This window comes from Vulpes lagopus, chromosome 11, assembly GCF_018345385.1.
Source record: "Vulpes lagopus strain Blue_001 chromosome 11, ASM1834538v1, whole genome shotgun sequence".
NCBI classification, from domain to species: Eukaryota; Metazoa; Chordata; class Mammalia; order Carnivora; family Canidae; genus Vulpes; species Vulpes lagopus.
Window position 1 is genome coordinate 12674087 of NC_054834.1, and position 24560 is coordinate 12698646.

The 24560-nt window shown below is 40.8% G+C and overlaps 1 protein-coding gene across 1 annotated transcript in view; it reads right to left on the reverse strand.

Annotated features, from left to right (window-relative positions):
* DLD (dihydrolipoamide dehydrogenase) overlaps positions 1-21977 on the reverse strand; it is a 38184-nt gene extending 16207 nt beyond the window's left edge. Inside the window, exons 1-8 of the mRNA XM_041722900.1 lie at positions 21831-21977; positions 20150-20228; positions 10829-10908; positions 10273-10341; positions 9628-9697; positions 7973-8073; positions 7430-7573; positions 6948-7049 (exon numbers count right to left, since the gene is read on the reverse strand). Coding sequence (XP_041578834.1) covers positions 6948-7049; positions 7430-7573; positions 7973-8073; positions 9628-9697; positions 10273-10341; positions 10829-10908; positions 20150-20228; positions 21831-21869 — 684 coding nt within the window. The 5' untranslated portion in view covers positions 21870-21977. The remainder of the gene's footprint in view (positions 1-6947; positions 7050-7429; positions 7574-7972; positions 8074-9627; positions 9698-10272; positions 10342-10828; positions 10909-20149; positions 20229-21830) is intronic.
* Between the last annotated feature and the right edge of the window lie 2583 nt (positions 21978-24560).

Sequence of the window (24560 nt, forward strand, 5' to 3'; positions counted from 1 at the left end):
AAATGGGATCAAGTAGATGTGTCAAAAGAAGCAGCTATATTCATGAAATACGGGTCTTGAAGCATCATGTTAGGACCCGCTGACTGGCTTCATATGAGGCACGATGACATGACACAAATCATGTGTTATTCCCAAACTTCCAGCTTATGCTTCTAGATGAATGGCAGTATGACTCACTGAGATGAGAAATATTAAGAAATAGTTTTTGTTTATTTGGGGTTGAAAGAATGAAGAGGAAGAAGGAAAGGTTAAGTTATAAATTTACTGAACCCAGCGTCTGTGAGACCTGTAAGTAGAGATGCTGTTGGGCGCTTAGATATAAAAGTCCAGAAGTGTCCAAGATGGCAGCACAGAAGACTGAATTCACCTGCCACAGACAGATGGGGTTTACATCTACATTACAGCAGTTCCTCCTGAAGAACTGAGGAATGACTGAACAGCTTCTGTACAACAAAGGACAGAGGGACCATGCAGAGAACAGGGGGAGAGCCTGAGATGTGGTAACGATGGGAACTCGACTCCCCACATCACCAACTGCAGTAGAGAGGGACAGCACTGGGCAGCCCGGGTGGCTCAGTGGTTTAGCGCCGCCTTTGGCCCAGGGTATGATTCTGGGAGACCCGGGACTGAGTCCCATGTTGGGCTCCCTGCAGGGAGCCTGCTTCTCCCTCTGCCTGTGTCTCTGCCTCTCTCATGAATAAATAAATATTTTAAAAAAGGGAGGGGGGGAGAGGGACAGCACTCAGGAGCCATGTGCAGAATTGCCCACGCAGCAAAACGAAAACACAACTTTTTAAAGGGTCAAAGGACTATATAAGCGAAAAAAAACTCATTTACTAACCTTATAGCATGGGCTAAATGGACAAGGAATTGCTGGAAATCTCTCCAAAGTTGGAGATGCTGCCAAGTGCCACTGTTTACGTTCCCCCTCCACCTTCCTAGTGCAGGTAGTGAGCCTCTATATGGCCTTCTGCTCAGTGAGCCCTGGGCCTATAGCCACACCAACTCCAGCCATCCCCCACAAGGCCAAGGCACTCCCAGCTCCAGCCCACTTCAATGAGCACAATTATAAATGAGAAAAAAAAAAATTAGTTAAGGGGACCCAATTACAAAATGAATTACAAAATGTAAAATCTAACATATACATAAAACATGGAAGGTAGGGGAATAAACATGAAGTCCTTTCAGAAGACGTTCAAACTTACATGACCATCAACTTAATACAGACTGTTATATAGTTAAGATGTTATATATGAACCTCATGATAACCACAAACTAAAAACCTGTAACAGATACACAAATACACAAAAAAAAGAGAAAAGGCCAAGCATAACACTAAAGAAAGTCATTAATCATAAAGAAAAAGAACAAGGGAAGGTACAGAGAAAAACTACAAAACAATGAGGAAACAATCAACAAAATGGCAATAAGTACATACCTATCAATAATTACTTTATTTTTTTTATTTTTATTTTTTCAATAATTACTTTAAATGTAAATAGTTTAAATACTCCAAAAAAGATATAGGCTGACAGAATATATAAAAAAACTAGATCCATCTATATGCTGAGAGATTCATTTCAAACCTACAGAAACATACAGACTAAAAGGGAAAGGATGGAAAAAGATATTCCTTGCAAATGGTAGAATGGTAGCCCCCCCCCCCGCCAAAAAAAACTTACATTAGATGAAATAGATTTGAAAATAAAGACTGTAACGAGACAACGGCATTGCATAATGATAAAAGGATCAATCCAACAACAGGGTGTAACAGTTTCAAATATCCATGCACTCAATATTGGAGCACCTGAATACATAAAGCAAGTATTAACACATAAAGGGAGAAATCGACAGTAATACAGTAACAGTAGGGGATAGCCAACTTGCATCAGCGGAGAAAATCAGTAAGGAAATCATGTCTTTTTTTTTTTTTTTTTAAGATTTTATTTATTTATTCAGGAGACACACAGAGAGAGAGAGGCAGAGACACAAGCAGAGGGAGAAGCAGGCTCCATGCAAGGACCCCGAGGCGGGACTCGATCCTGGGTCTCCAGGATCACGCCCCGGGCCAAAGGCAAGCACTCAACCACTGAGCCACCCAGGCGTCCCGGAAATCATGTCTTTGAATAAGACATTAGACTAGATGAACATAACAGATACATACAGAACATTCCATCCAAAACCAACAAAATACATTCGTTTCAAGTGCATATGGAACATTCTCCAGGAGAGATCACATGTTAGGTCACAAAAAAGTCTCCCCAAATTTAAGATTAAAATCATTTCAAGCATCTTTTCTGACAACTATAAGTCAATTATAAGAAAAAAAAACACCATGTAGAAGCTAAAGAACATGCTACTATACAACAAAGAAAGGAAAAAAAATAAAAACACACATGGAGACAAATGTAAACTAAAACATAATGGTCCAAAATCACTGGCACACAGGGAAAGCAGTTCTAAGATGGAAATTGATAGCGACATAGCCAAGAAACAAGAAAAATCTCAATTAAGCCTTACAAAAGAAACTGGAAAAAGAGCAAAGACCAACATGGGTAAAAGGAAGGAAAAATCAGTTAAGCCATGACCTCCTGAGTGGCTCAGTTAAGCCATGACTTCCGGCTCAGGTCATGATCCCAGCTCCACACAGGCTCCCTGCTCTGCAGGGGGCCTGCTTCTCTCTCTCTCTCTCTCTCTCTCTCTCTCTCTCTCTCTCTCTCTCTGTCTCCCTCTGTCTGATATTCCCTTGCTTGTGCTGTCAAATAAATAAATAAAATCTTTTAAAAAGAAACAGCTCTCAGTTTGATTTTTGTCTGTTTCTAAAAATAAAATAGATAAACCTTTAGCCAGGCTCCTCGAGAAAAAAAAGAGAGGGCCCAAATAAATGAAGTAAGAAAGAGAAGTGAAAACCGATAGCACAGAATTACAAAGGATTGTAAAAGACTACAACGAAAAATCACATGCCAACAAACTGGACAACACAGAAGAAACCATTAAATTTCTAGAAACATACAATCACCCAAAACTAAATCAGGAAGAAATAAAAAACGAACAGATCAATTACTAGCAACAAAATTGAATCAGTAACCAAAAGCCTCCCAACAAAGTCCAGGACCAGATGGAGTAACAGGTAAATTCTACCAAACATTTAAAAAAGAGTTAAAACCTATCTTCCTCCAACTATTCCAAAAACAGAATAGGAAGAAAGCTTCAAATTTATTCTATGAGACCAGCATTACTCTGATACCAAAACCAGACAAAGACACTTAAAAAAAAGAAAACTACAGAATAACATCCCTATGAATAGATGCAAAAATCCAAAACAAATTCTTGGCAACTAATTTCAAAATACCGATTAAAAGGGTAATTCACCATGAAGAAATTAGATTTATTCTGGAGATGGTTCAATATCCTCAAATCAAGGACACCTGGCTGGCTCAATGGTTGAGCAGCTGCCTTCAGCTCAGGGTGTGAACCCAGGATTCGGGGATCGAGTCCCACATTGGGCTCCCTGCGAGGAGCCTGCTTCTCCCTCTGCGTATGTCTCTGTCTCTCCTCCCTCTCTCTCTCTCATGAATAAATAAATCTTTTTTAAAAATCCTCAAATCAATAGGACACACCATATTAATAAAATGAAGAATAAAAATCATATGATCATCTCAATAGATGCAGAAAAAAACACCTGACAAAATTCAACATTTGTTCATGATAAAAACAAAGTTTAGAGGGAACATACCTCAACATAAAAAAGGTCATATATGACAAACCCACAAATAAGAGCATACTCAATGGTAAAAAAACTGATTCCACTAAGATCGGAACAAGACAAGGATGTCCACTCTCACAAATTTCATTCAACATAGCAATGGAAATCCTAGGCACAGCAATCAGACAAGAAATAAAAGGCATCCAAATTGGTAAGTAAAACTGTCACTATTTGCAGATGACATGACACTCTACAAAAAAAAACCCTAAAAACTCCACCAAAAAACTATCAGAATAAATGGATTCAGTGAAGTTGCAGAATACAAAAATCAATATACATAAATTGGTTCCATTTCTATACACTGATAACAAAGTGGCAGAAAGAAAAATTAAGGAAACAATTCCATTTACAATTGCAACCAAAAAAAAAATATACCTCAAGTAAACTTAACCAAGGAGGTAAAAGACCTACACGCTGAAAATTTCAAAACATTAATGAAAGACCTACCATGCTCATGGACTAGAAGAATGTATTGTTAAAATGTCCGCATTCCCCACAGCTATCCACAGACGGAATGCAATATCTACTAAAATATCAACAGTAATTTTCACAGAACTAAAACAAATAATTCTAAAATGCCAGATTTCAAGATCTACTACAAAACAATAATAATCAAAAAAAAAAAAAAACTATTAAAGGCAAAGAGAGACACAGATCAATAGGACAAACTAGAAAGCCCAGAAATAAACCTATGTTTATATGGTCAATGAGTCTATGATAAAGGAAACAAGAATATACAATGGGGAAAAGACTGTCTCTTCAATAAATGGTGTTGGGAAAATCGGACAGCCATACACCAAAGAATGAAACTGGATCACTTTCTTACATCACACAAAAAAATAAACTCAAAGTGGATTAAAGAACTAATTTAAGACCTGAAACCATAAGATTTCTAGCAGAGAACATACCTAGTAATTTCTCTGACATAAGTCTTAGCAATATTTTCCTAGATCGATCTCCTCAGACAGGGAAACAAAAGCAAAAATAAACTGAGACTACACCGAGATAAAAAGCTTTTGTACAGCAAAGGAAATCATGAACAAAACAAAAAGGCAATCTAACTGAATGGAAGAAGAAATTCACAAATAATATATTCTATAAAGAATATCAAAAATAAAGAACTTATACAACTCAACACCAAAAATATAAATAATGCAATTAAAAAACAGGCAGAAGATCTGAATACTGTTCCAAAGACATACAAATGGCCAAAAGACACATAAAAAGATGCTCAACATTACTAACCATTACATCAATATGCACATCAAAGCCACAATGAGATATCACCTTATACCTGTCAGAATGGCCAGCACTGAAAAGTGAGAAATAATAAGCGTTAGCAAAGACCTGGAGAAAAACAAACCCTCATGCACTATTGATGGGAATGTAAATTGGTGCAGCCACTGTGGAAGACAGTATGGAGGTTCCTCAAAAAAATTAAAAATAAAAATACCATACGATCCAGTAATCTGATGAATATTCACCCAAAAACAATGAAAACACTAATTCAAAAAGATATATGCACCTCTTGTTTAATGCAGCATATTTACAACAGCCTAGATATGGAAGCAACCCAAGTGTCCATTGATAGATAAATGGATAAAGATGTACCTATATATACAGTAGAATACTATTCAGCCATAAAAAGAATGGATTCTTCCCATCTGTGACAACATGAATGGACATGGAGGGTATTATGCTAAGTGAAATTAAGTCAGACAAAGACAAATACCATATGATTTCACTTATATGTGGAATCTCAAACAACTGAACGAAAAAAGCAGAAACAGACCTGTAAATACACAGAACTAGTGGTTGCCGGAGGTGAGAAGGGAGGAGGGGAGGGGGAGAACTGGCAAAATAGGTCAAAGGGAGTGGGCAGTACAGGCTTCCAGTTACAAAATCAGTGTCACAGGGATAAACGGTACAGCACAGGAAATAATATAGTCAGTAGTATTTTAATAGTGTTATATAGAGACAGATGACAGCTACATTTGTGGTGAGCACAGCAAAATATATAGTCATGGGATCGCTATGCTGTATACCTAAAACTAATATAACATTGTATGTCAACTATACTTCAATTAAAAAAAAAAAGCAGACAGCTGAATTTATTCAGGACTACAGTTGTGCCAAGCAGGTGTGATGATGCAACAAAGAGGTAAGGGACTCAAGAAGAGCAGCTATAGTGATGGACTATGGAGTCTAAGCACATCAGGAAAGCAGTCAAGACAGGAAATGAGAGCAAAAACACAGAGGGACCTAAGGACTAGAGCACCTGATAAAGTTAAACTGCCTATATGTTGAGAATAACTGAGTAAGGGAGGAAAGAATGTTATGGTTAGAGAATAAAATGTCTGGATTTGTGACTGCAGAAGTAGGAGTTCTTTGTGATACCAAGGTAAAACAGCTCTGACAAAGGATACCTTAAAATGGACAGAAGGGGAGCTCCTAGGTGGCTCAGTTGGTTAAGTGCCTGCCTTTGGCTCAGGACCCTGGGATCGAGCCTTGTGTGTGTGTACCTGTGTGAGGCGTGGGTGGGGGATGGGGTGTGTGTGGGTGGGGGGGGTGATGGTCTCTGTTCAGCAGGAAGCGTGCTTCTCACTCTCCCTCTGCCCACCTCCCCACCCCGCCAACTCCTGTGCTCGCTCTCAAATAAATAAAATCTTTTTTAAAAATCGAGAGGTCACTGGTAATACAGGAAAGTCACCAGATGGACAGGAAGGGAGAAAGCAACAGGCAGAAAGCATGAAATGGCAAGGTAGTCAGAGAATTGCAATAGTTTGACAGAACTTAAGAGGGATCAAGATGAGGATGGAGGGGAAGGGAAGAGCCAGGTAAGTCATATCTAAAATGCAATTTGCTCAGAATGAGAACAATCTTCTGAATAACTGAAGGGCCATGAGATGTATCTGAAAGACCATCAGACTTTTAAAAAAATCAATTCAGTTCTAGGGAACAGGAAGGGTGGCAGATACAGGGAAGCAGATTTCAAAATAAAAGAATATTCTAATAACTACAATGCTTACATAAATAAGTTATCTTGCAAAGTCTAATGACTAGAAGTATATATGCAAAACTCAATGCTGATCTGCTTGCAATGCTGTGCAAAGAATCAAATAGACCATTAAGTCCCTTCCAACTCCATGAAAGCAGTAAGAAAATAAAAAGCATTACTTACCAATTCTACACCTATTACTCCTGCACCAATGACAACCATCTTTTCTGGAACTTTTTTTAAAGATAAAGCACCTGTAGATGACACTATTGTATCTTCATCAATCTATAATAAAACATATACAATCAAAATTATTTGGAAAAACCTACTGATTTATCAACTGACCTCACAAAAAATACTAAGACATTTATTTATTTTGAGGTATCTATGACTTCAATCCATACACTCAATTTTACCAAATCCCACTAAAAACACTCAAAATTTCATCATTTGGTATTTCGAAACAAAATGGTCAGTTTTAACTTCATAACAGATTCAAATTCATCTTAATATAAAGTGTTCTATTTCCAATCAAAATTACTGCAGAATAAAGAGAGCTTGCCAAAGCTGAATGACTGTCAACATATAGTATTTCAGTCAGAAACTTTTCACAGTTCACAAATAGCATGAATAAAGGGAGGTTGTAACACTTGTAAAAAGCATACCGTAATTCCAGGAAAAGGAGTAACTTCTGAACCTGTAGCTATAAGAATGTTCTTTGTATCAATAACTTGAGTGCTGCCATCAGCTTTTTTTGCAGTGACCTGATTTTTGCCAGTTATCTTTCCATATCCATTTACGTGAACAACCTTTATAAGATAATGTTTATAGATTTACAAAGTTTAAAATGATTTCTGTGATAAAAAAAAACATGATTAATAGGGAAAAAAGTACTCTATTAAATAATACATCCAATACAAAATGCTTCCTTACTTATTAGTAAGGCCACGCATGGAGCCGCAAATATTTGTTCTATATGTCAGGGAAATCCATCTCAGGTTAACATACAGTTTTAAATTAAATAAATCCCTCCAGCAAAAACAAAACAAAACAACAAAACCACCAAAACAAAAACAAAAACAAAACCACCAAAAAAAAAAGAAAGAAAAACAAACCCCAGAAGCCAAGTTCTAACAGCATCACTCTATCAGCATAATGTTTAATGTGTACGTAAAATAAACCAGACGTCTGCACAATAAAACACTGACCTTATTCTGTTTGAATAAGTGGGCAATTCCACCAGTTAAAGCTTTTACTGCTGTACTCTTCTGCTCCATCATCTTGTCCAAATTCAAGCGAACTTCAGACACTGTAGTTTGTTAAACAAATGTTTAGTCCTTTGCTAAATACCTGAAGCAATATATTTTTCACTAATCAAGATGTGGAAAATTTCAGCCTATGCTTACAGAACCGTAAAAAAAAGGCAGTATTTAAACTCTTTTAAGTGTAAGGAGACCTGGGTGGCTCAGCAGTTGAGCATCTGCCATCAGCTCAGGGCGTGATCCTGAGGCCCAGGATTGAGTCCCACATCAGGCTCCCCAGAGGGAGCCTGCCTCTCCCTCTCCTTAGGTCTCTGCCCGTCTGTGTTTCTTATGAATAAAAATCTTTAAAAATAAATAAAACTTCTAAGTGTAATAACTGATACAAAAATTGTAGTGGGCAAAAAGGCCAACAGCATCATATTCCAATAAATAGAACCTATCATTGTAAAAAGTCCACCTTCGGGAAAAATGCAGTCTAAAATAAACATTATATCCCACTGTGGCAACATGTTCTCCAGACACCTTTTGATGTTAAGTCTAGATGTGATTTAAATAGAAACGGCAAAGTAAAACATCACCTGAATTGTAAATAAAAAGAAACAATTTTATGAAACAAAAATGCTCATCTGAAAACTTTAAATACAGAAACTTAATATAAAAGTTTACTAAACTGGATTTAATCACTCATATTATTCACAAATCTGAATCAACAATATAAGAATATAAAGCTGCTCAACACTTTGGAAGTGGGATATCGTAGCAATTGGCCCATGGAACCAACATGTTATCTCAGAGATGAGGAAACGGAGGCCCTGAGAGATTGGATTGACCTGAGGTCACAGAGCTACAACAGGAAGATGTGCCTACCATGCAGGTCCTCTTGACTAAGCCTGTCTCTTCTTTCCTAAGGAAAGTGGGCTTTGACTCTACCCTACGTCCACTTTGATCTATTTGCTTTTGTGTATATGAATCACCTCTATACCCAGTGGATTGCCTACTATAGCCCATTCTCTCAGAAACCTACTGCTACAAACAAATGAAGGAAAAATACTCCCCCTACCCCTGTATCTTTAAGTTCTTCCTGGAACCTCTCTTTCTGGATATACCTGTAACAACTGGTGAGAAAGAATGAAATGAAAACAGCCCAAAAAGAATGGTAGAAGATATACCAAATTAAACTGAAATGTCATCCTTTTACACTGTGCTAGTACCCCCGCCCCCTCGTTCTTGTCACTACCAATTAAGGTAGACCAACCTACCTACATTCCTTCATCCTTATCTGCCCAAAGCACTCAGGAATCCAGCACCAACTCCCCACCCTGAGATCTCCAGATTTCAAGAAAATTAAAACTCTTCACACACACATATATATACACACACACAGCAGACCTCACACCAAAATTCTCAAAGGAACAGAAGATATCATAGTAAAAATCTGGATTTAAAGCATTAAGTAAATCTCTCTCTACACTTTAAAAATCATTTTTTTTACCCTTTCCTCAATAAAACATAAATTACACACTCATCACACATATATAAAGCTTCAGCCAGAAAAGCCAAGTACGGCTGGTAATACTGCTAAATATGAAATGTATACTTACTTTCAATTCCCCTAGATGCAAAATCTTTCCCATGGGCCATATGGTAATAATGAGAGTTATTTAATAAAGCCTAAATAGACAAAATGATCAAATGTTGATAATAAGACAATATACAATCAAAAAACACAAGAAATGACATTCTCTACATGGAATAGTACAAGGAACTACAATTCAGTTTCTGTTCTTATGTAATTAATTTAAGCCAAAGAATAATGACATAAAAAATGTTCAACAAGCAGGAATGAAAAACAAACCCTCTTTACTTTAAAAGCAAGGAATAAATACATTCTTCAGGGTGGCAATTGAAAAAGGCAGTCATATCTACACACATAAAACACCTACAGGAAAAATTTACTACCGATTATCTGTTTCACTGGTAAAGGAAAGCTGAAAAGAAAAAACGGAACATGAGAGCCTATTTGAATGGAAAGGCTAGGTATTCTAAGACAAAAAAGCAATTTCAGGAACGTAAGGCAGACTGGTGACAGCACTGTTTAAGCTTTACCAAGGAAAACATGTTTTTCATCAACCACAGTTGTTTATTTTTAGTAACTGTATTAGCCTAATAATGTTCTAGTCCTAATACATCCCTCTAATTGACAGCTAATGAAGAACACCTCTGCACTATACAAAACATATGCTCACCTTTGAAGGAATACAACCAACATTCAAGCATGTTCCACCCAATGTTTCATTTTTCTCAACGCAGACTGTCTACAACCAAAGAAAACATTATTTAACTGTACATAACCTGCAGTGTCTCAGTTCACTAAAATTCCCACACATCTGTCTTAATTCTTATACAGAATAAGTGACGTGTTTGTGAGAATGAAATACAGTCCTTTAAAATTCATCATTTCAAAAGTAACGCTAAATGCAGGCTAACCCAAAAGTGAATTATGCTCAAAGACATTTTAGTTTAACATTATGAAACACATGCTTTATTTCTATTACCATAGCTTCCAAAGTGGAATTAGAAGCCAAATGTACAAAGTATAGTGGGGAGGGGGGAATAATGGACTTCACTATTTCATGAGAGCAACGCAACGGGATAACCCTCTTCATTTGTCTCAGGCCTAAATATAACTTATAGAATAAAGAAATTATTTACCATTACTATTTATGTGCAGAGCACTTTGTGAATATGATGAAGTCTTCCCAAATAAAAATGAATCACCACCTCATTTAGTCTAAACCTTACCTTGAAGCCCAACTGGGCAGCTTTAATAGCAGCGACATATCCTCCAGGACCAGAACCTATCACCGTTACATCAGCATCGACTACAATAAAAACAAATTGATATAAACAGTAAATTAATACTGACCAAAAACAGTGCATTAAAAAAACAAAGTACAAAATAACCAGCATTTTCTACACAGTTTTATTACTAGGCACTTGACATTCTTTGATGTCCCTGAATATGGCACATATTTTTAAATTTCATTTTCTTTTCCTTTTTTTTTTTTTTTTTAAGATTTTATTTATTTATTCATGGTAGTCAGAGAGAGAGAGAGAGAGAGAGGCAGAGACACAGGCAGAGGGAGAAGCAGGCTCCATGCACCGGGAGCCTGACGTGGGATTCGATCCCGGGTCTCCAGGATCGCGCCCTGGGCCAAAGGCAGGCGCCAAACCGCTGCGCCACCCAGGGATCCCTTAAATTTCATTTTCTATTTGTTCATTATGACATGTGGAAATAACTGAGGTTTGTTTTTTTTTTTTTTTAAGGCTTCTTTTAGAGAGACCGCATGCACACACGCATTGAGTAGGGGGAAGGGTGGAGGGAGAGGGAGGGAGAGAGAATCTCTAATAGAACTGCCACTGAGTGCAGAGTCTGACTCAGGGATCAATCCCACAATCATGACCTGAGCCAAAACCAGGGAGTCAGACCCTCAACTGACTGAGCCATCCGGGAACCTCCACATCTGAGTTTTATATCCACTGTATCCACTGACCTTCCTAAATTCCATGGCGTTTTAATTAAAAATAACAAGACAAGCTATTAGTGACACTGAAAGATCTATTTATATGAGGGAAAAAGCCTAGGAATTAGACTTCAAATCTCAGCTCTGCCATTTATTAGTTGCATGACTTAATTTTTCTGTTATAAAGGAACAATAACATTGCCTTAAATGATTAATGTTAGGATTAAAGAAGACAATTATTTGTATAATGCCTTAGTATTCTCAATAAATTTAGGACTGATTACACCGTTTTCAGGTACTTTACTTCTGAGATATATAGAGAAAAAAATCAGGTTCCCTGTAATGGGTGGCAAACATGTTTTGAACTTTACGTAAATTTTGTTTAGTGTATGGTAACACGCTAACCAGAATAAATGAACTATTCTGGGTATTTACTGTATGAAGATACGAAACTGAAAATGAACTTTGTTATCAGCAGCCTTAGGAATGTAATAATTATAATACAAATGGAGAAGTCCAATTATTCCCATTGTTCTCAAGCCAACTTCAAACAAAGCTATAATCAATTTTAAGAGTTAGGAGACAGTCTCCCTTCTTCTCCTCCTCTACTGTCTTTACAACCCCAAGCATTTAGCAGTTTATAATACGTTTTCACACCTACTATCCTGTTTGATTTTCAGAGCTTCCTAGGAGGGGAAGAATGCCATATAACTGACATTTCAGAGAAAAAACACTAGGTTCAGAGAGGTCAATTAACTTGCCCAAAGTCACTTAGAAAGTGAATGACAGAGACAAAAGTAAGCTTTTTGTCTTTTTGACTACTTCCAGTGGTCATTCCAATATTCAACAGTATTCTATTCTTAAATTTAAACTATCATAAACTAAAAAATAAAATTAAATTAAAAAATGAACTCATAAACTGGGATGCCTGGGTGGCTCAGTAGTTGAGCATCTGCCTTTGGATCAGGTCATGACACAGGGATTCTGGGATCAAGTTCCGCATCAGGCTTCCCACAGGGAGCCTGCTTCTCCCTCTGCCTATGTCTCTACCAGACTGTCTCTCATGAATAAATAAGCAACTCTTTAAAAAAAAAAAAAAAAAAAAAAGTACCATCAACTAAAATCCTAAAAGCAATAATCAAGCATTGTAATTACTAGCTTTCTGACCGGAAGGGAGTAGTTTAACCTCCTTTACCTTCAATTGCCCTATCTGCAAAATAAAGAATACAAAAAACCTCTTTTGTAGGGTTATAATACAGAATAAAATAATATACATAAATAGCTTAGCCTAGTATCTGGAACATACATAATAAGTACTTGCTATATGAGAACCATATTCTGACCTACGAAGACAGCAATTTAATTTCTGATCACCCCCTCCTCAACAAAATACCCACCCATCCCTCCCAGGGGATGAGAGTGCTACTTTGATCAAAAAAAACTTTTGCTCTCCTGAAGAACCACAGAACTAAAGTTATCCAAGTGAAAAAAAAAAAAAAATCCAAGAACCCTTCCTACTGAATAAGTAAAAGGACTGATTCTCCTTGGTTATATCAGATAATAATTAGGATTATTCAGTACATAAAAAGATATATAGCTACTCCAATACATGAAAAAAGTATTCCATCAATTTTCACTGATCTATTTGTGCTCTTTGGCTACACTACTTGGTTCCTTGATGCATGTTCAGAATTAAGTATATAATAAAATGTGTATGTGGGACCCAGGGAATTTAACAAAAATCCCCTACCCCTGGACAAGCAGAGCAGGACTAACTCCATTTTGTGCTACACCCGCCATCTCCTGTATGACCCCCACATGACCTGCTTATTGCTTAAGGCGCTTCCCCACCCTAGTCAAGCCGCTGAGCACAACCTTACCGGAAATCGGCTCATAAAAATGTAACCCTGCCTTGTGCCCACCAAAACTGCCGCCAATTCCGACCAGAGTGATAGGCCAGTTCAAATGGTCACTATAGGGTAAACTGTGATTCAATTGGCCACCTGCGTGCGGACTGACATGACTGTGCAACTTTCTATGTGTGTTACAATCCCATTGGCCACTGGCCCCTATAAAGCTGCTACGTCTCTTAGCCCCGTGGTCCAAGTCCCTGCTCCGCTGTGTCGGGTATACTTGGACCCAAGCTCAAGCTTGTTAAACCCTCGTGTGTTTGCATCGGTGTCGGCTCCTTGGTGGTTTCTCAGATTCGCAATCTTGGGCACAACATGTATTTTCAAGTTTTGAACCAAATGATGTCCTAAACAGTATCCCTTAAATTTGGGTTCTAATTTTTAATACACAGTAATGAAACACAAGCTACAAAAACAGGTTTCTTTGCTGAATTTTCAGCACCTTTTATGATTAAAATATATGTTTATGGAGTAAATTTAAATACAGAAAGGCCAAAACAGTTTAGTTTCATTTCCCAATGTGATCTTAGATATTTTTTTTCAACTATACAAAATACCAGAAATTCAAAACTATTCACCTCTCACTGAAGATACTAGATGTACCATTCCACCAGAATACCACTAACGTGCTAGGGAGCACAGAAAAAGAAGGGAAAAAAGTAAAGTCTTTATGTAAAGATCGGTCAGCTGAGAATATAGGAAGGGGTGATTCAGTGACAAACATTCAGAAACAAGCCAGTATTTACAGGATCTCTGCAATATACTTTGCAACGTATAAAAAAAAATAAAATGGACTAATAGATAAATGGACGAACAGATATGCAATATTTTAAGAACAGTCAAATGTTAGTGGAAGAATCTAAGAGTGTTCACTGTAAAATTCTTACAACTTTTCCAAACGTCTGCAATTTTTCACAATAAAATATTGGAAAAACCAACCAGCTGGCTCTCACAAGTGAAAATTTACAACACATTTTTCTGACTCACCATCCCCTTGTCAAAGAGCATTTCTCAGTTTGGTTTTCACATACAATTTTAAAAAACAGGATATAGGGGGATCCCCTGGGTGGCTCAACGTTTGGCGCCTGCATTCAGCCTAGGGCGTAATCCTGGAGTCCTGGGATCAAGTCCCACATCAGGTTCCCTGCATGGAGCCTGCTTCTCCCTCTGCCTGTGTGTGTCTCTTTCCCTCTCTCTTTCTCTCTCTCTCTGCCTGTGTCTCTGCCTCTGTCTCTTATGAATAAATAAAATCTTAAAAAAAAAAAAAAAACAGATATAGACAAATAGTACAATAAAACAGACCAAGGACTACCTGATGGAAAATTTTACAAAATTAGCATTAGACTTTTAAGAATGAAAAAGAAAAACTGAACAGGATATACATACTGATATCATGAGAGGAAGAGGACTATGTTAGAAATAATGGCAGAAGACAGTTGAATAGCAATGTGGATTTTAGGCGGTGGTAAAAGAACCTGAGAAAGCTACCAGGTCAATTCTTTAGAAAATACTGGGGTACAATTAGGGGTGTTTAACTTCAACAGAAATAGCAGTTAATGCCATGAAATGAACTGAAGGAGAAAAGATAGGAGGAGGGGGGAATATTCTACATATGTTATGTATTATATCCCTGTGAGGTAAGTAAGCACACCATGTTATCAAGGCTACCACTGAAGTCAAGGTGTCAAGTTACAAATCAATTACAGAATAAATTAGTTGCAAGATGTATACTAAGAAGTCAGTCTGAGATAATATCTACCAATTTGATACTACACTCTGTATCAGGCAGTGAGCTAAATGTTTCATGTTGTCTTATTTAAGCCTCCTCTTGTCTTTATGACACAACTATTACACCTCCATTTCACAGGGAGAAAATAAGGCTAAGAGTAACTAACCTGCTAAGGCTGTCCAACTATGAAAGTGATGTAGCCAGGTTTCAAAGCAAGTTCCTTCTATTCTGAAGCCTTTGCTCCTACACCTTTCAGTTCTAATGTCACCCAAAACACTCAGATGATTCCATGATCTCCAGAGCAATCAAGAACTACAACTAAAATGACAAGAAGCTCCTTCATTATCATAATGAAAGCAACAAATATTTATGAATACCTACCCTATATGGAAGCCACTGCCTTCAATAGCCTGACCTTAGAGTAAGGGAAAACAGGCACATATTGATAAAGCAAGCTTATTCTTAAAATTAAAAAAAGAAAAAGAAAAGAAAAAAGGAATAAGAGTTATCATAAAGCAGTAATCATTAATTACCAAATTCATTACATGAGTTTAAGAGTTACTTGGTAAGGTTTAATTGTTGTTGGGGGTGAGGGGGCTGTTTTAAATTTTCAATGGCCTTAATCTCCTGCCTATTATAGTGACTCTTCCATAGTCACACCCCGTATTTGTCATCACCCCAAACCACTTAGCTTTTAAAATCTTGAATTCTAATACTTTACTTTCTGATGGTAACCCTACATCCCCCCTAATCCATAAGGGAGAAATATAATAATACCTACATCCCAGGGTTGTGAAGTCAGAGATAATGTATGTCAAGACAGGTACATATGAGACAGTCAAATGTTTCTTTCCTTCTCAGATCCACCTCTCACTCTCATGGCCTCCAATCTCATTTCCACCCTACACACAGCTATGCCAGTGTTCTTTCACTAAAGTCCGACTCAGACATTACGGTCTCCTCCTACACTGGTTCCCTCCCCCCCCCCTTTTTTTTCCATTCAACAAACATTTATTAAGTAACAACAACAGTGCCAGGTGCTAAGGAAGGTTTCCCTATCTCTTGTTGGATAAAATTCAAGCTCCTAAATACAGTATCCAAATATCTTCTCTACCCTCATCACCCACCACATTCTGCTCATGCAGCATCAATACTAAGCAGTTTACGCTTCAGAAACAGTGAATTACTGTTAGCTTACACTCACAGAATTACACTGGTCTACCCATGTATATTCTGTTCCAATCACCTAGAAACAAATGCTGACGGCATGCATTTTTTAGACTCGACTCTAAGGTCAAGGAATACCTATAAATAACACAGTCTCGGTTCTTATAATCTAGTAAGAAACAGCAAAAGCATCATAATAAAAACCCCCATCTGCAACCAGAATAAGCTTTAAAAACAAATCATATCTGCTTAAACCATTTCAATGACTTCCAACTGCCCTTAAAGAGTTAGGGTCTTTCATGATCTGCAGAGATGGTCAACTCCATCTTCAACACACATCAGCCACACTTGACCCTTCTCAGGCTCCTCAAAGGCACTACGCTCCTCCTCACAACAAAATACTCCCAAATGGTGTTCCTTCTACCTGGAACACCTCCCAGACCACTCACACCCCAACCCTTTTCAGGTATAACATTTCCTTAGGAGAGAACTATCCATATACATGTTTTATAGCTCCCTCTGCTTAGCCTGTGGAGTCTCTATCACAATTACTTATTGGGTGTTTGTCTTCCCAAAATGGACGACAAAGTCTACAAAAGCTGCATCTTGTTTGACTTGTTCACTGCTATATCCCAGCAACCAGCCCAGTAACTAGCACAAAGTACATACTCCATATCTGCCGAACTAATAAATGAAGGTAGCAAATGTGGAGCGATTAAGTGCTGAGTCCATTCCTGTCATGAAATGGAAGATCCTATCAACAAAAACACACATTACTCTTCAAATTTTGATGAACTTCACTCATTTACATATTCAAACATCTTCCAGATGTTTTAATAGGGACTGTTTATATATAATAAACTTTGAACTCCTCTCAAGGTGGTCTGATCAATCAGTACTCAGTGGAAGCAGGCCGAACAGAACAGAAATTAAAGGTATCGGTTCTCGGGTCAGAAGAATTTTCCCAGTTCTGTCATTTCCTAGTTGGACCTCTCTTGACTCAGCTCCTCCACTTATAAAATGTGGAAATGAGCCATGTGTCCTTTAAGATGGCAACAAGGATTAAAGACTACTGGAGACAGAGTAAGCTCTCAGGGATCAGTTAGTACTATCACTGTTGTTGCTGGATACTTTATACCAGGCACCACACTGGATGCTTGTGGTAAAGCAGTAACTAAACCAAACATGGTTCCGGGGTTTATCTAGTCAAAAAATATGTACTGAGGACCTACTGTACTTCTGTGGGCACTAAACAATCACAGTCCCTGCCCTAGTGAAATGTAAATACCTGAGGAAAAGATAGCCATTAAATAAATACCTCGGGGGCACCTGAGTGGCTCAGTTGGTTAAGTGTCTACTTCTCGAGGGATCCCTGGGTGGCTCAGCGGTTTAGTGTCTGCCTTGGCTCAGGGCGTGATCCTAGAATCCCGGGATCAAGTCCCACATCAGGCTCCCCGCATGGAGCCTGCTTCTTCCTCTGCCAGTGTCTCTGCCTCTCTCTGTCTCTCTCATGAGTAAATAAATAAAATCTTAAAAAAAAAAAAAAAAGTGTCTACCTCTTGATTTCAGCTCAGGTCGTCTTAGGGCTGTGAGTTTTAAGCCTGGTGTCCCACTCCACATGGAGTTCAGAGTCTACTTGATTGGCTCCGCCCCCCTCCCCCCTTCTTGCACGCTTGCACACACTCTCCAAAATAAATAAAATCCTTAAAAAAATAAATACTTCAGATAAGTATAAATATGAACACACAATGCTTGTTACTTCACCCAATCAAAGCCTTTGCATACTGTATTAACGTGGCTACTAAGGGATTTATAATTTATTCAATATCAAGGATTCACTAAACCATTTGACTCATGAGCCCTTAGTTACCATCATTCCATTAAAATCTAAGATCCTGCTCAAAGACTACCCAGCAATAGAAGACACTGCATAAATCTTTGTCGATCAATCCAATCCCAAAGGTGAAGAATTAGCCACAACATCTTTAACTGCATGTTTTCAAATGAAAACCTAACATTTCTCCTGTTGCTTGAGTTAACAAGTGCTCTTCCCATTTAACAAACTGTATGCCGAGTATATCCCAATAAAACTGAAAAAGAAAAAAAAAAAAAGGAGTATAATGTATAATGGTGGGGGGCACCCTGGGTGACTCAGTTAGGCCTCAGACTCTTGGTTTCAACTCAGGTCATGATCTTGAGGTCATGAGATCGAGCTCCATGTCAGGCTCTGCACTCAGTGCAGAGTCTGCTTCGGAATCTCTCTATTCCTCTCCCAAATAAATTTTTTTTTTAAATTTCCTTTGTAAACAAATATGAAACATTAAAAAAAAGGGGGGGGTATAATGGATCCAATTTTTTACCCCACCATCACATTAGTATTTTTCAAAGGATTTCTTGCCCTTTTCAAAGCTAGGTAATCATTCACTGTTGGTCACTGGTGACAGTAATCCTCCTACTACTCTTTCTTCCGGGAATAAAATATCCCAGATGATACTAGTTTGACAGCCATTAAGGTACAAGATAAAATTATTTCAGAAAATGCAGAGAGACTACTGGTCACAGTTTCTCCTAGCTGATGGTTTCTACAAAGAAGTTTTGAGATACCACATGCTACTTTAGTTATAATCATACGGGTGATTCCAGTAAATTTCAAAACAGATGATTTCAAATAATTAATCCTCTTGGTACTGGGAGGTCAAAATACCTTACTACAAGTTCATTAATTTCCTGTTTTAAAAAACAAAATATATATCCTTTATAGAAACTTCAAAATTATTTTCAAAGAAGCAGAATAAAATACCCACATTTCACAGCTTCCATTCAGGGTACATCCTCCTAGTCTTCAAAACCTGTTTTTCACAAGCTCATCAAAATTTTCAATCAGGATGTCTAAAGAGTCATCTCAGATTCTAAACAGTGTCAAACAACCAACACGCTCAATCTTACCTAGTGGACAGAATTAACTTTTTTTTTTTTTTTTAAAGCTTTTATTTATTTATTCATGAGAGACACAGAGAAAGGCAGAGACAGGCAGAGGGAGAAGCAGGTTCCCTGCAGGGAGCCCGATGCAGGACTTGATCCCAGGACTGGGACACACCCTAGCCGAAGGCAGATGCTCAATCCTGCACCCAGGCGTCCCCAGAATTAACTTTTTTAATGTAAACATTAAAATTACTCCCTGCTCAAAACCCTTCAGTGGTTTTCCATCACTCTTGGGAGTAAAATCCAAACTCCTTCACCTGAATTCCACAGCCCGCCATGATGTGATCCCTGCCTACCTCTCTGATCTCACATCCATGGGTGTCCTCTCCAGCCACACCAGCCTTCTTGCGATGCCTTAAACCTGATAAGCTAATTCTCACATCAGACCCTTAACACTGCTGTTTTCCTCTGCCTGAAATAACCTCAATCCCTCTCTTCACCCAGACATCACCTCCTTAGAAAAGCCCTGATACCCTACCTACAATACTTTTTTCCTCCCAATTACCTGCTTTTTAATTTTCAATCACTACACAAAATACTTACCTGTTACTTGAGGATTGTTTGGGGTTTTTTTTGTTTTTTTATTGTTGTTGTTTTTAACCACTGGACTGTCAGTTCCGAGAGCAGGGCTTTGCCTAGTTCACCACCTAGACACACTAGGTGCTCAATAAACACGTAAGTGAATAATAGATATAAGAACAAATGAATTCTATGACAAATTATTATTACTCTAATAGTCACTTGCTTTTACATGTAAACACAAAGGAACTATGAACTAATCTAAGGAAAAACTATTTGAGTAAGTACTCACTTGGTTGATCTGCGTAAGTTCTCAGAGGCACTGCAGAAACTGCCTGTAAGCCATGAGATATTCGACTGAAATGGCCTCTCTGTAAAAAAGAAAATGTCATGTAAAATACGAATTCAAAACAGGACTACTGAAGGTCAATGAAAACGTAATGACTTGGAGCAAATGTGTCAAGCACTTATTTATATATCACCCATTGCTACACAGAGGTTATGTATCAATTTCTCCTCTTTCGTAACAGTAATTATTTAGATTTTCAACCTCCGCTCACCACAGCTGTTCGTTATGAATATTCAATGAACCATCTCATATAAATATAGGCTAAAGGCCAATAAAAAAGTGTTATTCAGTGGTGTTACGGTTTCTTACATTTTCAGAAAGCATGGCTAATTTTTGGTGCCAGGGATCATTTTAATGTCACAACGAATGCTCTTTAGGTTCCAACTTAAGTCCTCGATAATCTTTACTATTGCAATCCTCCGCTTCTAATTCTTGTTTCCGACCTCAAACTACCAGGTACAAATTCTCTGAAGATGCTCCTGAACGGTTTAATTAGGAACAGAAAACCAGAGAAGGTAACTTAGGAAAATGCACTGTTACGGACGCTTGAGAGCTACTATGGTTTCACAAAGTGCATCATAATCCCAACCGTCCACTCTTTCCTAAGAACCGTAAAGCAGGAAGAAACAAAGCAAAACAGCTCTTATCACAGTAGGAATATGGGAAGCAGTGACGAAACCCACGCTCAGGTAGCAACCTTCTCTACTCCAAGGCAACTCGAGGCACCTGAGATCAGGACAGCAGGCAAAGAGTAGGGGACACAACGTCAGTCCTACCTTCTAGCCCCCCAGCTCTGCCTCTGCCTAGAAGGAAGCCTCCTCCCGGGGTTACACTAACTCTCAGGTACACGGATTACCCGTCTCAGGGACAAAGACGAGTTTGATCACTCACGGTCACCTTTAAGGTCTCCATCACTGGAGTGAGGACCCAGCCACGATCCCACCTACGTACAACCGGGCTGTATTCGGCACGTAGGCGAAAAGCGAAAGCTTGGGGATCCCTGGCGGGAGCGGGGCGGGGGAGCTCAGCGGTTTAGCGCCTGCCTTCGGCCCAGGGCGTGATCCTGGAGACCCGGGATCGAGTCCCACGTCGGGCTCCCGGTGCATGGAGCCTGCTTCTCCCTCTGCCTGTGTCGCTGCCTATGTCTATCATGAAAAAGCTGGCCCTAACGAGGTGTTGCAACGAAAAAAAGGAGGAGGCGGCGGCAACGGTGGCTTGCAGCTGCAAACAATGAAGAGGCCTCTGGGGAGTTCCTAGGGCCACCTGTCAGGGCTGACCGCGTCCGGTGCGCCCAGGGGCGGCCCCCAGGTGACCTGCCCGCTGCCGCCACTCTGGGGCTTGGGACCAGGATCGGGAGGAGAGATGGGAAGACCCAGAGCGGGCGGCTGCGGGGCTGGACCTCCTCGGCCAACCGGGAGGCCCGTGCGTGACCCGCAGGCCCCCGCGCGCAGGCCGCCGGCGGCTCCCACCCCGCGGCGCGCCTCCGCTCCCGCCGCCGCCCGGGCCCGAGTCCCGCAGGGGCGGGGCGGGGCCGCGCGCGGGTGGTCCCGGCCGGACGGCCCGCGTCCCGGACGCCGCCAGCGGGCCCCCGGGCTGCGCACGACGCCACCCGGTCGGGCCTCACCTTGGCCAGGGAGCAGTACACGCGACTCCAGCTCTGCATCTCGCCGCTCCGCTTCCCCCTCCGCCGACGCCTCCCCGTCCGCTAAGCGCCTCCGCCGTCTCGCCAAGGTCTCCCCGCCCTGCGCATGCACGAGCGCCGCTGACGTCACGGGCCGGGGAGCAGCGCGATTGGCCCGCGCGCTCGGGGCGCACGCGACGGGGGGCGTTCCCGGCAGGCGCGGAGTCGTGCACTGTCGTAAGGGGCGCGGTGCTTTCCGGCAGCGGGGGCTGGCGGTGCCGTTCTCCCGGTGGCACGGAGCCGTGCGGGCTTGTAACGTGATCTCGGCGTGCTTGGAGGGCGAGGCGGGGCGGCCGGGCGTTCGCGGCGTGCCCGCTGCGGAAAGTGAGCTCGGCGGGCGCTTCGCGGGCGTCCTCCCGCTTCGCGGCAAGCCCGTGAGCCGTTACGAGCGGCGCCAGCTCCCGGGTGAGGCCCTGAGAGGCGGACTCCGCCGAGGAAGCACGACGGCTTGGTCACCTTCCCCCAGAGCAAATGCTGCGTGAGGGACGGGCCCGCAGGCGCGGCGTCACCAGCGTCCGCCTCTAAGTAGGAGAACTGGCCGGTTAGAGCGAAGTGGAGTGCGTGGGGCGACGGGCGGGGTGGAAGGCCTCCCCCAGAGACCCGGGGAGAGCCCTCGTCGTCGACACGGAGCACCGAGGTCTAAGGTCCGACCGCGCTCGCTTTGCGGGAACCGGACACTGCGGATAAAACTTCTTCATTCCACGTTTCTTGAGGTTTCCCCGCGGGGCAGTGTGCTGGGCTCTGTGGGTTACACGCTAGTGAGAAGGGAGCCCGTAGCCACCTGTGCTCAGTCTGCGGGGAGAAGACACGGATGATGCCTCGTGTTTGTTGAAGAAGCTGCAACTTGTCAACCCAGCGTCGTCCTTTTTTCTCTACGTAGCGTTTTGGCCATTTGCGTGGCTTTGGCACCTGCCTTCATACACTGGTAGCCCCCAGATCCCTAGGTCCAGTCTGTACTTCTCTCCCCGACTCTAATTCCATATGTTCTTTGAATTTTATTTATTTATTATTCATGAGAGACACACAGAGGGCAGAGGGAGAAGCAGGCTCCACGCAGGGAGCCCGATGCGGGACTCCATCCCCGGTCCCCAGGATCAGGCCCTGGGCTGAAGGCAGGTGCTAAACCAGCTGAGCCACAGGGGCTGCCCTAATTCCATATTTTTTTAAAGATTTTTTAAATTTATTTATTCATTCATAAGAGACACAGGCAGAGGGAGAAGCAGGCTCCATGCAGGGAGCTCCATGTGGGACTCGATCCCGGGACTCCAGGGTCACAGCCTGGGCTGGAGGCAGGTGCTAAACCAGCTGAGCCACCCGAGCTGCCCTAATTCCATATTTTTAATTGTCTACTGAGCACATCCAGCTGGGTGACCCTGCCAGCACCTCCGTTTCAACTATCCAATATTTTATTTAAAAAAAAAAAAATACGTATTTTTCTCCTTCATATCTGTGACTTGACGATACCTCCAAATAGCCAGTCATCCCTAGTAAAAATTGTGTAGCCATTCTCAAATCCTGCCTGTAGCCCATTACCTAATGGGTCGCCGGTTCAATTGACCTCCCCTAGAAGCAGGCCCAGAGACAAGCATTTGAGTGCAATCAGTTTGTCTGAGAGGTGATCCTAGCAAGTATCAGTAGGGAATGAAAAAGGTTAAGTATTTCAGATACATTGAGTATCAGATTACCACTGTGAAAAAGTGGTGCTCAGACTCGCTGGAAACCTGGGAGATAACGTAGAACGTGCTTCAGAGTCATCCTACTCAAAATACACCCAGCAGGCTTCCATCAGTCATTAGCTGAGGACGGCAGCTGGGACGTTTAATTCCCTGGCCCTTCTGGCTGGTCCCATACGTGAGCTGAATGAGCCACAGCCGCCAGAGAAGTCTTGGGCAAAGTCACTGGTGCCTGCATTAAGAAGGCTTATAGATGAGCTTGCAGAGGGAAGGTGAGTACTAAAAAGATACAGGTGAGGCGCCAATAAGATCAGCTATATTCCCCAAATTCCATCAACTCTGAATATGAGAGTGAGAGAAACATGGAGGACGGCTCCCCAGATTTCCAGCTTGGATGACTGGGTAGCAAGCGAAACCAATACAGAAACAGGCAACACAGAAAAAAGAATGGCTTTGGGGAGAAGATAACGAGTCAAGTTCTTTGAATTTGAGATGCCGGCTAGAGATCCCATTTGAGATCTTCAATAGTTACTGGAAACACAAGTCTGGAACTTAGAAACTCTAGGCATGGATATGAAAGTTTGCTGGCCTGTGGATGGTGATGGACACTTAGATGCATTCTCAAAGGTAACCCTTTAGAGGGAGCTTCTGAGGGTTAGTGAGAAGGAGCTGTCACAGAGATGATTTACACTAAATACGGTGCCCAGCACAAGGCAAGTCCCAATTACTATTTGTTGAATTACTCTTCTTTGAGCATTGCGGCCATCTAGAAGGCTGTTGCACAAGTAGAATCCCGTGAATAATGCCTCTCTCCTCTAAACTGCCTCAAAGGCAGAACTGGTGATTACTACACAGTGGGATTTAAGGGATCCTTAACTGGCCCTTGTCCTAAAATAGTTCTGCTCCACCCAACCGCTACCCTAATTCCTGGCCTGAAAGTTTAACATTAAGGGATTCATTCCTGTTGTTCCATTTCCAAACATTCTCTGTTAGAATAAGC